At 34.7% G+C, this 14,531-nt stretch overlaps 1 protein-coding gene across 1 annotated transcript; it reads left to right on the forward strand.

Annotated features, from left to right (window-relative positions):
- Positions 1-1,489: 1,489 nt before the first annotated feature.
- Positions 1,490-13,952, forward strand: Npc2f (Niemann-Pick type C-2f). Its single transcript, XM_083137158.1, has 4 exons — positions 1,490-1,744; positions 7,672-7,776; positions 10,710-10,885; positions 13,198-13,952. Exons 1-4 carry the CDS (start codon positions 1,675-1,677, stop codon positions 13,291-13,293), a joined length of 447 nt encoding a protein of 148 aa, XP_082993284.1. The 5' UTR covers positions 1,490-1,674; the 3' UTR covers positions 13,294-13,952.
- The last annotated feature ends 579 nt before the right edge of the window (positions 13,953-14,531 follow it).

Genomic DNA, 14,531 nt, shown 5'->3' on the forward strand with positions numbered 1-14,531 from the left:
CAATATGCTGACCAAGGCAGTAATTTATTTTATTATAAAACATAAACTAAACGTAAGATTTCAACCTTCTAGCAAGGTCTTCTTCAGACTCTGCACCAAGTACAAATGTAACAAGGTACAAAAGCAGGACGATATATATATACACAAACATTACTCCCCTCCGGACTATTAGAAAGTTGTTCTGGAACATTCTAGCAGGTGGCTTTCCCTTGTCAACTGTACTTTCACTTAAATGGCTAAACACAATTACTTCCATCTAGAATCTGGTTGGACTCTTCATCTCACGCTCTTTTTCCTTCATTCTTCTTCCTTCTTCTCTCCTCTTTCTCTCTTGTCCTTTCCACTCTTTCTAACACCTTCTTCAATTCTTTGTTTAACTTCAGTCCCCCATTCCAGTTCATTGTGTCGTCTTCACCTTTATTCTCTATTTCCGGCCTCTTTCTAATAGGCTGGAGGGGAGCAATGTATGTGTGTGTGTGTGTGTGTGTGTGTGTGTGTGTGTGTGTGTGTGTGTGTGTGTGTGTATATATATATATATATATATATATATATATATATATATATATATATGTATGTATGTATGTATGTATAGCTATCGTCCTGTTTTGTACCTTGTTACATTTGTACTTGGTGCAGAGTCTGAAGAAGACCTTCCTAGAAGATTGAAACGTTACGTTTAGTTTATGTTTTATAATAAAATAAATTACTGCCTTGGTCAGCATATTGACTTTTTCATACTAATGCTATGAACATTAACAATGATTTGCCTGACTAATGGTTAGGGGCAAAAATTAAGAGACATTAAGAAGATAATACTCTCCTGTATAAAATTCACATGTAAATGCTATTGTGTGTTTTATTTATATATTTATATGCTTTGCGGTAGCTGACGAAAGGAGAAGAGAAATAACAAGTCGGAATAATTTCGGTGTACCTGGGATTGCTGAGTTCAGTGTCCTTAGAGATGATGCTCTCTTTTGTCCATTCTTTGAGTGTGTTTACTATATTACTCCAGTAAAGTATATTCGACCCCCAAACTAATTGTTTATTTTTGTTGTTAGATCAAAAATTCTCCCCACACGGAAAAGTTTGGTGGGCGGAAATTTCAGGACAAGATCGTTGGTGGGGTGGATTTCCCCCCTGTCCCCCCGCGATTTCGCACCTTGCATTCAATTGGACACCTTGTGTCAGAAAGTACAATGCACATACCCCCTAACTAATCCAGTATGCGCTGGTTGAAGCTAATGCGGATAACACAACCGTTACAAGGAATCGAACCTTGGACGCACAAATTATTGCCAGGGCCACAGCATCATGTGCTTGTGATAAACTCGAGGCTCTGTTGCAGCTTCTACATTTGCTATGCTTTTCATAATCATTGACGACATTCAGATAATTGATGTCTCCTCTCAAGTGTAAATAGGTCAAACAATGACAGATAAGAATGTTTATGTGTCACAGCTAATTCGCCAGAACTACCAAAGTCCTCAGCAGTGTTGGAAGGGTATTCCAATATGATCTTGAACGTAGTTTCATTCTGAACTGCTCGTAGGAAGTGGAAATTACTTGCAGTCCATCGAGTACTGATAAGCTATCGCTAATTTTGTGAATATCACTCCATACTGACCACGAGAACGTTTCAGTACAACGTAGAAAGTGCTGAAATACGTTAAGATGTTGTTCTTCGTGGTGTTCGTGTGTTGCTTGGTGGCTGTGGTGCGTGGTACACCGTTTACTGAATGTGGTGAGTTCTGCTCGTGTTCTCATGCTCTTATGCTCTCAACTCATGCTTATCTCGTATTTGTGTAATGCTGAAAAGTTTGCTGTTACTCACACTATTCCACTTTGTAAACAAGTACATGAGTAATACCCATTTGCAAATGTTCATTTTTTACATGTATGAGGTGGAGTTGAACTCTTGATGACATGTTTTTGAATGAAGCAGCCCTTGGATGAAAAAAAAACTACATTAAACTAAAGTTAGTGCTAGAGCCAACCTCTGGGTAGGATTGTAGGAGGGAGACTGGCAGTCGGGAGATCGGCATATTATAGAGCTACAGCCAACTTTTGCACTGTAGCGACAGGCAGAAGAAGTTTATGAATGGCTACCAATTTATTGCATGATACAACAGCAAGATAGATTGGTGATTTTCTTTTAAAAAAATCACTGATTTAAATTACTTTAAATAAATATTTTTTTGAATAATGTACGTACATAAGAATTTTGTAGATATCACTTTTGGTGAATTAATCTCGTAATCATATAATGGTGTTTGTTAGGCTCTAAGAAAGGAAAAGAAAGGAGACAAAATATATGTACTAATGGAGTGACGCTCATACGAAAGGAAATGTAAACTTTAAACACACTTAAATTCCTCTTGATATAAAATTCAATATTTTTATAAACAGAAGTACCAATCATTTTGTGTATAATAATATACAAAATACTAATCTTGCTAAACAGTATTATTAAACTGTAAATAAACATGACAGCTGATAGTTTGGAAACTATCATTTAAAAAATGCCAAAATTCGGTTCCAAGGACTACATTTTTTTTAAAGTTACAGTTACGTAGTACATCCAGAAGGTTTTATTTTCACTAGAAGAAAAGTTACCGAAATTATTAAAGTTTTCTTAACACACTCAACAAACATTTACATAGTAGGTTCATGTATACAGTATCAGAAACAGAAAAATGTACAGTATATTTACATATAATTTTTTATTTGCTTTAATCAAACTGTTCAAATACTTTCCAGGGATATTTACCAGAAAAAGCCTTTCTATAAAGAAAACATATACACTATCTGTATGTATGGTGCCAAAAACCATATAAGCAATTTTAAGCATTTATTTAAATCAAAATAATCGATTTAAATTAAAAAAAATCATCAAAAATGATTTTCAGATTAGCCTACTCACCACTGTTCACTTTTCGAAAAGTTGTAAAAAGTACTAGAAATAAATTCATTTTTTTATATAACGAAAATAATAACAAAGCGTATGAGGGGTAGCCTACCTAAAATAAGACAACATCCGTTTTTGAAGAATAACAAGTATATTTTTTGTTGTTTTCATCATAACAAGGGAAATGCCGAGGTATCTATCACTTGCAACAAACGTACATTTTCGTTCAATTCTGTAACAAATATTTCCATTGAATTATTAAATGAAGGGTTGGGAGTAAAACATGGTAAGTGACAAAATGCAGGCTTCGAGATATTGAAAGTTGATGTTTTAAAAAAAATTGAGTTACAAATTAAAATAAATTTCTAAACTATTTACATAAAATGCGATTCACTTGTATGTTTACTATCATACAAACAAGATATTTCATACTAATTAATTTTTCTGTGGTGTTACATGCGATTTGTTTGAGGGATGTTGAAGGAATTGTTGTAGTTACCATGCTTTACATGCAATGATACTATCAAAATGAGTGATCAGAAACAGCTATATTCAAGCTGATCTCTGATGTCAGTTCAATAATTTTTTTACATTAGACCTTTTACAGCAACCATAACCATTTGTAATACAAAAATGAAAGCCTTTAATAATTTTATTCAATAAACAATAACGTGAGCTACTTGTTGTAACAATTTTCTGTCTTGTCTATGACTGAAATGTACACAATTACAAAAGTATATTTCTTCCTTTTATTGCAGGAGTATTTAAAAAAATAAGTTATGAATGGTTGGGATTAAAAATAACGTTCTTATCTCTATATGGAGATCAATTTTCGTATCTTCTTTTATATGAACAGTTCTTCAGCTTCACATATCTACCTCACACACAGAAATCAAGGCTCTATTTATTACCTCAACATTCGATTCACAAACGCATCTCTTGATACAAAAGAGAAAAATATCTGTGTTACGTAGACTATCCAAATTGTGCACAATGGCAATTTCGTGATTCAATAAGCAATTTATACATAAGGTTGATTTCTCTACGTATTTTAAAGGCAACGCTTATACCCCTTGTAGCTCTCTGTAATATTTTATTTAACTTTACATATTTGTAAAGAATGATATCAAATGTCTATAGGGCTTATGTTTTTAAAATATTTCACTGAAATTTGGCTCTTATGGATTAAAATCGTTATAATTTCGAACCAACAAGAACACACATTAGCAATTAAATATCAACAATAAAATAATTTGCTTTCATCAAAGTCACAAATATCATAAATACGAAAGTTAATTAAATTTCAAATAGATAATTAGGTCAACCATGAAAATATAACTTTTAAAATGAGCATTACAGATTTATGAAAGAAATATTTGATAAAAACTAAACAGTTCCAAACCATTAATACTATTCAGAGAATCTGATCACATGTTCCTCAAGTGCAATAAATTTTTGACGTTGCATATAAAGGGTATCTTAAAGCCTTAAATGCGCATACCAAATTGAAAATGAAACTAATTTCTGTGTGAATACAGTTATTTATATCTAATAGAAGAAAAGTACGTATGTGTTTCTCTACTAGACTGCAGTTCACATCCAGGTACGAGAGTAAAATTACAATAATTTCGAAACTGCCATCACGAGCACTGCTGCATGTAAACAATGGTATCTACAGTAGATACAACATTTTACATGAAATAGAATATTTGTTGCCATGCTCAGTTTTAATCTCAAGTGCATCGGTAACCTCTTCATTCTCCACATTCTTTTTCGGTACATATTCCGGATATTTTTCGGAATCATATACACTTTCTAACTCGTTCTTATCTTCGCTTTGGTGTAAATACTCGGGAACTATCAGAGACACGTTGCAATTCATCAACCGCAGTTTCGCCGCCATCTTTGCTACTTACCATACTTCACACGAAGCAACTTGTAGATACCATAACTTCCAACACGTTTGGTTCTGTCATCTGTTGACGAAACGAAACACTACGAGTACGATTCGACTTGATTTACGATGGACTACACAATGTACTTTCCAACTCAATAGTGACCAAAATGTCACTTATCATGTTTCACTCCCGAACTCTTCAAATGTAAACTCCAAGTACAAGGATCATTTCATGCTTTAAATGTCGCAATTACAATGACAACTCTTCTAACATTGTGGAACATACATTATATTTAGCTCATCAGCCTCGGAAAATGTCCAATTATAACACCATTAAGCCTTGTTTCCATGATTATGAAAAAATAAATATGCTGACCAAGGCAGTAATTTATTTTATTAAAAACATAAACTAAACGTAACGTTTCAACCTTCTAGCAAGGTCTTCTTCAGACTCTGTATCAAGTACAAAAGTAACAAGATACAAAAACAGGGCATTATATATACACAAAACATTACTCCCTCCAGACTATTAGAAAGTTGTTCTGGAACTTTCTAGCTGGTGGCTTTCACTTGTCAACTGTACTTTCTCCTAAAAGGCTAAACATATTTACTTCCATATAGAATGTGGTTGGGCTTTATATCTCACGCTTTTTTTCCTTCATTTTCTTTCTTCTCCTCTCCTCTTTCTCTCTTGTCCTTTCCACTCTTTCTAACTGCTTCTTCCATTCTTTGTTTAACTTCAGTCCCCCATTCCAGTTCATTGTGTCTTCTTCACCTTTCTTCTCTATTTCCTTGGCCTCTTTCCATTTTCTCACTAGCATTCTCTTCTCCCTTCCTATCTGCTTAGCCTCATCCCACTGTATGTCATGTCCTGTTTCTCTCGTGTGTTTAAATTTCGCATTTCTCTCTCTCTTAAGTCGTACATCATAACTTACAGGAAGGGAGGGAGAACCATCTTAGGAATAGCGAAGAATGCAAACAAGAAAAAGTAAAACAGAGAAGAGGAAGAAGGGATTATCTACGAAGTAAAATGTAAAGAATGTCAGAGTGTGTACATAGGAGAAACGAAAAAGAGACTCAAAGATAGGTTGAAACAACATAGGGATGATGTACGACTTAAGAGAGAGAGAGAGAAATGCAATATTTAAACACACGAGAGAAACAGGACATAACATACAGTGGGATGAGGCTAAGCAGATAGGAAGGGAGAAGAGAATGCTAGTGAGAAAATGGAAGGAAGCCAAGGAAATAGAGAAGAAAGGTGAAGAAGACACAATGAACTGAAATGGGGGACTGAAGTTAAACAAAGAATGGAAGAAGCAGTTAGAAAGTGTGGAAAGGACAAGAGAGAAAGAGGAGAGGAGAAGGAAGAAAATGAAGGAAAAAAAAAGCATGAGATATAAAGCCCAACCACATTCTATATGGAAGTAAATATGTTTAGCCTTTTAGGAGAAAGTACAGTTGACAAGGGAAAACCACCTGCTAGAATGTTCCAGAACAACTTTCTATTAGTCTGGAGGGAGTAATGTTTTGTGTATATATAATGCCCTGTTTTTGTATCTTTTTACTTTTGTACTTGATACAGAGTCTGAAGAAGACCTTGCTAGAAGGTTGAAACGTTACGTTTAGTTTATGTTTCTAATAAAATAAGTTACTGCCTTGGTCAGCATATTTATTTTTTCATTATATTTAGCTATCAGCTTATTATAAAGAAATATTTAACAATATTTTAGTTGTTGCTGTTGCCTAAAAGTGTTATAATTAATATTTTTTCTGTAACTGCTCAGAAAGCATGGAATGCGCTACCAGACAATATTAAATCTACAATAAATAACAATAGTTTAAAAATAAAACTAAACTAAGAGTAACAGAACAGCGACACATACTAGAGGTAAACTGACAACTCAACAAACGACTATATTGCAACTATGTAAATGTACCATTTCTACATTATTTTCACTAAAAAATAGTTTTGTGTTAACTTGCATGTTTATTTCATCTTTAAATTTCTTTATTCATACTCTTTCCTAAATCTCTGCAATTTTTAAAATTATAATTAGTATTATGAATTATAATAGGTATTATTGTAACGAATATGTCCTTAAATGCAAGATATGTGAATTCGTTATTTTCTCTTTAGTTCTTCGTCATTGTATCTTTTTGTCTATCACTTAGAGCCTAAAGGGGTATTATTATTATGTAACTTTAATGAAAATGTTCATAGTGCACATGAGCGTACGTAGAATTTTTTCTCCGGAGGGGCTGGTATTGTAAAGGCTGATAATACAGAGTTGTGTCCTGGGGGAGGAGGGTTCACTATAAAGTAGTTCGTAATTGCAATTTTGACCCTTCGTTTTAAAAGTTGTTTGAAGACAAAAATTGTTAACGGAATCATTTTAAGGTGGAGCTTGCATTTACCACCTTGGTTGGCCCAGAGTTTTTTTACTGCTTTTATTTGAAAACTTTTATTTTCTCAAAATTTCGGGATGGGCTGTAGCCCCATCGCCTGAGTACGACGATGGTAGGGAATGAAAATATACAGCAATGAAAATTTTCTAGTGTCATTATTTTCATAATACAATCCTTGAAAATGAGGAATGTATATATTTGTATTATTTTAACGTGTATTATAGTTTCATAATTGTTACTATTATTAATTATAACAATAAATTATGTACACGAACACTACACCTTCTAGCGCTTCCCCCAAAACAGAAATTTAATTACTGAAAATAATTTATGTGTAATGTAATGCAACAACCGTTAGTTTTTCGTCCTGATTACACATAGACAAGGAAGAGTGGAGTGAAATTATTTGATTGTGTACGTTTATATGAATGTACACTATTTAATTGTTTCATTTCAGATATGACAGGGACATTGATATCAGTAGATATCGAAGGTTGTGAATCGCTTCCATGTTATTTCCAGCCAGGTTCGAGAAGAAATGTATCATTTACGTTTAAACCAGGTACCTAACATTTTCTAAGGCTCTTCTATTTATTTGTAAATAAAGCATTTGCGATATACGACCCAGCCCTTGTAAATGTAGTAATGAATATATCAACAAATTTCTCTAGATAAATTCAGAGCTGGACTGGTAGGCCTTCCCGATGGTGCAGTGGTAGCGTCGTCGCCTTGTAATCAAGGGTTCCCGGGTGGAGGCACACTCTGGTTCGGATCCCACTTTAAACTGTAGGCCCAGTCGCGATTAACCTTACTGTGCATAACGTGGACTTTTTGAAACATTAACTCAACAAAAAAAGAGCTGGAGCGGTTTGAAATAATCGAAAAGTTGTCAGGATTTTATAAGTAGGCTAAATAAGTTGCAATAAGTTGACTGAAGAAATGGTTATAAGGTCTTCAATTTCAGCTACCATCCAAAAACAATGTTAGAACTTATCTTTAAAATTTACAGCATTCTACCGTTAAAATTTAAGAAGCTACCTGTTGGTTGAAAGGTTTGGATGTAATAAATGGTAAGTGACATTTTGCTCATTTCCGAGTTCATTAAGAAAAAAGGTTGTTGTAAGCTATACTGTAGATAAATTGTTTTCGTGTTGTGTTTATCAATTTCACGAGGCTTCACTGAGCCCAATGCAAATTGTACGACATGGCAATTTCACTCGAAAATTGAAGGATAGCACATTCTACTTTGTAACTCAAAAATTACCAAAATGTCACCATGTTTTACACCCGAACCCTTCAATTGATAAAAACTTGAATTTTTTATTTAAATTTGAATATTGCATCGTGCACAAAGATAGATAATGATTATAAATTGCAGTTGAGTGCACCATAAATATACATCTTCAAAACTTTAACATTAAATTACATTAATAAGATTAACTATGTAATTACCATTATTACTTTGAAAACTGTCATGGTTATTTTACGGTAGTTGGATGTCAGCGGAAATTGACGGTCTTGGACCGTAATTGTTACAGTCAACGTTTTACAGTGTATCGTAAAAAATGACCATGATAATGTTATTTTTTTATGCTTCTGCTTTTGGAAACTAAAGAAAAACTAAGAAACTAAACTCCAAAGAGGAAAACCCTCTCACGCCAACACTTGCACATTTTTTCCAACAGTACTTTCAACAGAACACAATTTGTAACGTGAGACAAATAAGCTGTATTACCTATTTTTTCTTGAATTTCTTCTGTAAATCGTACCGTTAGAACAAATAAAACGCAACTATGATATTTTACGATTAACCTTGAACATGACATCACTAAATTTTCAACATATACGTATATCCCACTTCAAGACTAAACTTGGTTTTGACCGCTACCGTACCAAATTTTGTGCGGGGCACATTTTACAAATGTAATGAAGTAATAAGATATCCAATTAGATAGAAAACTTGGAGCATATATATGTTTTAAGTCGGTATTTATATATGTATTTAATGGTATTTATATTCTCTTAATAGCGCCACATTTGTGAAATCATTATCTTACTTCCCGCAACCCTATGCACGTGTTTTCATTGTGATACACAGCGATGGATCAAAAGTTAAGAATCCGTATTGGGAGCTTCAGAAGATATGACGTGCTTTCAGTCATCAATAATTTCCTGCGGGAAACCTGTTGGGAATTTATCATGACGTAATCTCTCTCTGTAGCAGCCATTTTGTGCAAATCACTCCAGTTACTACGCACTTCAAGATGCATATTCATAGTGAAATCCCTGGTGAAGCAGGACTCAAGGTTATCACTGATGGCGCCAAGCAGATAGATAAATGTGCAAGGGGGATTATATTTATCGTCTCCGAGTTGCATTGTTAAGTAATAAGTTATGTATTAGTGTCAGTTTGCCCTTGCACACAGACAACTTTCAATTTCGTTATATTGGTATTGGCCATTGCAACTTCTATCTTTTCGTATATCTTTCAATTATGAAAAAGTATAAAACAGCCTTTATGCACTATCACACAACAGCGATATATTTTACATATTCTAACAGGACATGAAAACAAATTGAAGAATACGGGAGTGGGAGGCAATGCCGGTCAGTGGGAAATGTCGCTCAGGTAGTTTTCTCGAAAACAGTTGAAGGCAGCTGGCTCGGACAGGTCCTGCCTCCTACATTTAGATACGCTTAAGGTTTAACTGATCCGTTGTTGCTCGCCATTTCTTTGTGTGTAGTGAAAAAAGCAAGAACTCATTTTCCGTTCAGAGAAAGTTTCCTATAATTTTTGCGAACATATAAAGTTGTGATAAGTGTACTTTCAATCATGTAATTAGGAAGGTATTAGAAACCAGGTAGTATGAAAGGTATAGGATTCATTCCATGCATGTGTCTTTATCAGTAGAACAAACTTCTGCTCAATAAAATCACCAAAATTTAGATGTACTTTTGCAGGTAATGACAGTCTGAGTGACCGGCATTTCCCACATTGCCTGGTAAACGAAAATGTAAATCACAATTACTTTATCACAATGTATGAATGCAAATGTTACTAAGATGTCCTTTCAGTCAATAAAAGTAATCTTTAGTTGTTAAAACTGTTAATTATGTTATTATTTATACGTATATTCAATGTATTTCATATGAGCATTGAAGTGACTGCCATTATGCACATGTGTGGGGAATGCCTGTCTGTCACTATTTTGTATTTCAATTAAGAAATAGAAGCATGGCATGGGGTGCACAAAAATAGATACGTACTCTAATCTATTAAATGTGTATTTTTCAAGACTATCTGACAGCTAGCTTTTGCCTTAGGTGACCGCCATTCCCTGCCCCTTCCTCTCCCTTCTCCCTTACTGGACGTCTGGCAACCCTAAGTAACCATAGATTAGGTGTTTTATTACACCAACTGTACTGGATGCTAATAGAAAGTTTTACAGAGTATACAAGATACTTAAAAATAACTCCTGAATCTTATTCTTTCAGCCGAGAGATCCGAATCAATGAACCCTGGAGCCCTTATAACAATAGAGAACATCCCATTCTATCCAACAGTTGAACCAATAGACGCGTGTCAGTCGATGAGTCCATCCTGCCCGCTCCCTGACGAACAAGACGTGGTTTACGAAGCTAGTATGCAGATCCCGACTGCTATTCCTAAAGTAAGTAAACAATAAATTATTTGTGTGTACACAACTACCAAGCACGTATCTAGAAATATATTTCTGTGGCTCCGAACCTAGTGTCTCAGAATTGATAAAAATAACAATGATGATAATACAGGGCTTTATAAATGATCTTCCCGATTTCAAAGTTTGATATCTCACGTTTATTTAATCACAATGACATGCAAATTATTTTAAATGAAAGAAAAACTCAAAAAGTTTTTTTTTTACAAACATACGTGTTATGTTCCACGTCAAAGGTGCTCAACATGAGTGCCTTTTGTAATTCGGCACATATCAAGCCGATTGTCAAATTCTTGCCACACTCTTCCCAACATCTCAGAGTCAATGGACGCAACTGCTTCTTTAATGCGTACTCGAAGTTCAGGTAAGTTGTTAGGTAGGGGAGGCTCATACACTTGGTTTTTAACATAACCCCACAAAAAAGTCACAGGGGGTGATATCTAGCGAAGGGAGTGGGGGGGAGCAAGGAAGCAGAACCTGATCCTCACGACTAGCTCGTCCTATCCATTGATTTGGTAACTTTCTGTTGAGTTCCCTCCTGACATCCCGGTGCCAATGTGGGGGTGCCCCATCCTGCTGCAAAATAAAATTTTCCATGTCCTCTTCCAGCTGCGGGAAGAGCCATGTCTGCAGCATGTGAAGGTAGGAAAGTCCGTTTGCAGTGTCCTCCTCGAAGAACATAGGGCCATAGGCCAAATGGTCTATACCACTTCCGAATTGAGTGACCGCTTGGTGGATCTAACCCGAACTTCGTCCTAAAACTTCGCTGGACACAAAAAACTGACTGTTGTACATGAAATTCCAGGACACAAGATGCTCTCCTGTCTTCGTTTTCAGCCATCTTGAATTATTGTCGCCCTAGCAGCAGAATGCTGAACTAAACATCAGCTTTGCCAGACACTAAAACGTTTTGAGTTTTTCTTTCATTTCAAATCATTTGCATGTCATTGTGACTAAATAAACGTGAGATATTATACTTTGAAATCGGGAAGATCATTTAGAATAGCCCTGTATGATGTATAAATTAATAATTTAATATGATTTGTAGGTCTATTGATATTAATTTTTTATATTATATTGTTATTATAACATGAGCCCGACCCTGTGGCCGAGTGGTTAGCACATCGCGCTGCGACGCCAATGGTCCCGGGTTCGAATCCCGGTCGGGCTTGGTTGTTTGTGAATGTCCATTCATCAATTTCATCATTTCATCACTCATCCCCATCTTCGCAAATTAGCCAAGAGGCACAAAACGCGAAGTAAAATAAACTAAATCAAATCAAACATGAATATGTCAAAAGACGTTATAAGAATAGAGATATAACAGCACTTATTCATTATCCAGATTAGGTGTATTGATCGCAAAATTTTATATAAAATCAATGTCAAAATGATAAAGAATTGAACATTTATTGAATAACAAAAAAGGATGTTAGATTCAGTGAACGAAAAGTAAATTCTGATTAATATTTTATGCACATTATTATATTTAGTAGTGTGCATAAATCTTCTTTGGCATTGTCTTTCAAAGCCGAATGGTCCCAATATAATTTTTGCGTTCCAGTAACTTCTGCGGAAATGAATAACAGCCGATTATACAAAAAATGCTGAACGAATGTTTTCATTATTTAATTTTAGTACTTGGTATGTCTCTCTCGGGGGGTCTGGACCCCTTGAACCCCCTTAAATACTTAATTGACTACTGCCAACTATTTCTAGTGATTATGATATATATGATGAAGTATATACCCAACGTCACACTACATTATATGTGCTTATCGAACACTTCGACTAATGTTCCTTTCACACCAAGTAAAAAAAAAACTGGGGTTTTAATGGACAACTTCGATAGTTGTTAACAATGATCACTTTGTCTATAGTCTATCCCGGGAATCTCTGGAGCAAGTGAACAAAATAACACTTATCGAAGTTGCAAGCATATATGTACACAGTGTGTCCATTAAAACTCCATGGTTTTGTACTTGATAGCTTGCACTTGGCATCAAAGGAACGCAACATGGTGAAACTTTTACAAACTATTTTATAATCTGACAAACACATGTGTGATTTTGCTTGTAAATGTATTAACTGCCTCGGGCAGTGTGTTTGGGTAATGCTAACTGGAAATGAAACAGACTTAAATTAACTTCAACTGCAATCTAGTTATAGGTCTGTGCACTGAAGATATACAATTCAATTATTACTCAAGGAGCATGACAGTGTATACTTTACGTCACCCTAACAGAACAATTATTTTAAATTTCTTTATTTCTTTTCTTCCACAGTTTCCTGGAAATTTGAAATGGAACCTTTCTGATGGTAGTTCGCAAGTTGTATGCTTCATGCAGTCTATAGTGATATCTGATTCTGGATTGGACTAACAGTTACATATCTGCCATAAATTTTAACTCCCAACAGTCACCAAAACCCTTCAATGGAAAAATAATACTATTTACTAAGTTATTAATCAGCCTCTCTTATTACAAAAAAAAACATAATTGTAACAATCAAGGTTCATCTATGATGGAAAAGCAATTTTTCAAGTGGTTGTGCTATATAGATATGTGTGTGGTTCTTATCACTTGATTATGTTAAGTCCTATAATATACAATCAAGATTGTATAGAGTTTTTAATAGGTATATATCACTAATCATCATTACACTAGTAATTCATTACATGCTGATAACTGTTTAAAAGAGTTTTTCCTCAAATCCTGTACATATGTATATTTAGTAGCCAAAAACAAATGTTCTTGCCCTTGTACAAAAGTATGCGGGATGTCAAAATTTATTGCAAAGGGGAACATTGGATTTTTGAATCTTTAGTGAGTACTCAAGTTAGTGGTCATTGTTAATGAACTTCTCATGGTTCAATATTTGATTTTTTTTTCATTTTTGCATACCCAACATCACAGCAAGGTAATAAGTATGACTCAAAAACTCTTCTTATTAACAGACTGGGAACTAACATTTAGCCTAATAATCACCCATGTCATTGTTGCTTCGTCAGAAAAATAAATCATCTAATATCACAATTTAAGTAATGTTTTTCTTTATCCCTAATATAATAGCGTGCAAATTAATCCGAACAAGATGCATACATTTCCAGGTATACAATAATCTTAAAATACGTTGCAGTTTTAAGCTTTAGTTTCACTTTTTTAAAAAAATAACTGCACACTCTCTCTCGATAATGCCCTGTGCTATGAACAACAATCCATTTTTACTCAATAGTTCATTCTTGAAGACCTAAAGTGGAGTCTATTGTTGAAGTATTTTGTTATCGTCGACAGACGAAGAGTCAGTTGTGTTGCAAGTTATGTGCCAAAGCTTGTAGGCCATTGAAAAAACAGTCGCTTACAAAAAAATTGTGTAAAATGCGTGTAACGTGGGCAAAACGTCATCGGGACTGGACCGTGAGTGACTGGAAGAAAGTGCTTTTTTCGGACGAATGCCATTTTGAAGTGTATGGTCTCAAGGTTTCTTTCGTTCGTAAAGGAAAATGTGAAAAACGTTCATCAGAACACATGCAACAAACTCGAAAACAACCCCCGCAAATAATGTTCTGCGGTTGTTTCACAACTGAAGGGCCTGGACCAATAGTTGCTGTTAAGGGGAT

Source organism: Lepisma saccharinum, chromosome 16, assembly GCF_977018435.1.
Source record: "Lepisma saccharinum chromosome 16, izLepSacc3.1, whole genome shotgun sequence".
Classification (NCBI taxonomy): domain Eukaryota; kingdom Metazoa; phylum Arthropoda; class Insecta; order Zygentoma; family Lepismatidae; genus Lepisma; species Lepisma saccharinum.

What these genes read in the sequence shown, in the direction of transcription:
- Npc2f (XM_083137158.1), top strand. Translation starts at nt 1,675, where the DNA reads ATGTTGTTCTTCGTGGTGTTCGTGTGTTGCTTGGTGGCTGTGGTGCGT. An exon ending in TACACCGTTTACTGAATGTG is followed by an intron (nt 1,745 to 7,671) that starts GTGAGTTCTGCT and finishes GTTTCATTTCAG; the next exon opens with ATATGACAGGGACATTGATA. An exon ending in TCCCGACTGCTATTCCTAAA is followed by an intron (nt 10,886 to 13,197) that starts GTAAGTAAACAA and finishes TTTCTTCCACAG; the next exon opens with TTTCCTGGAAATTTGAAATG.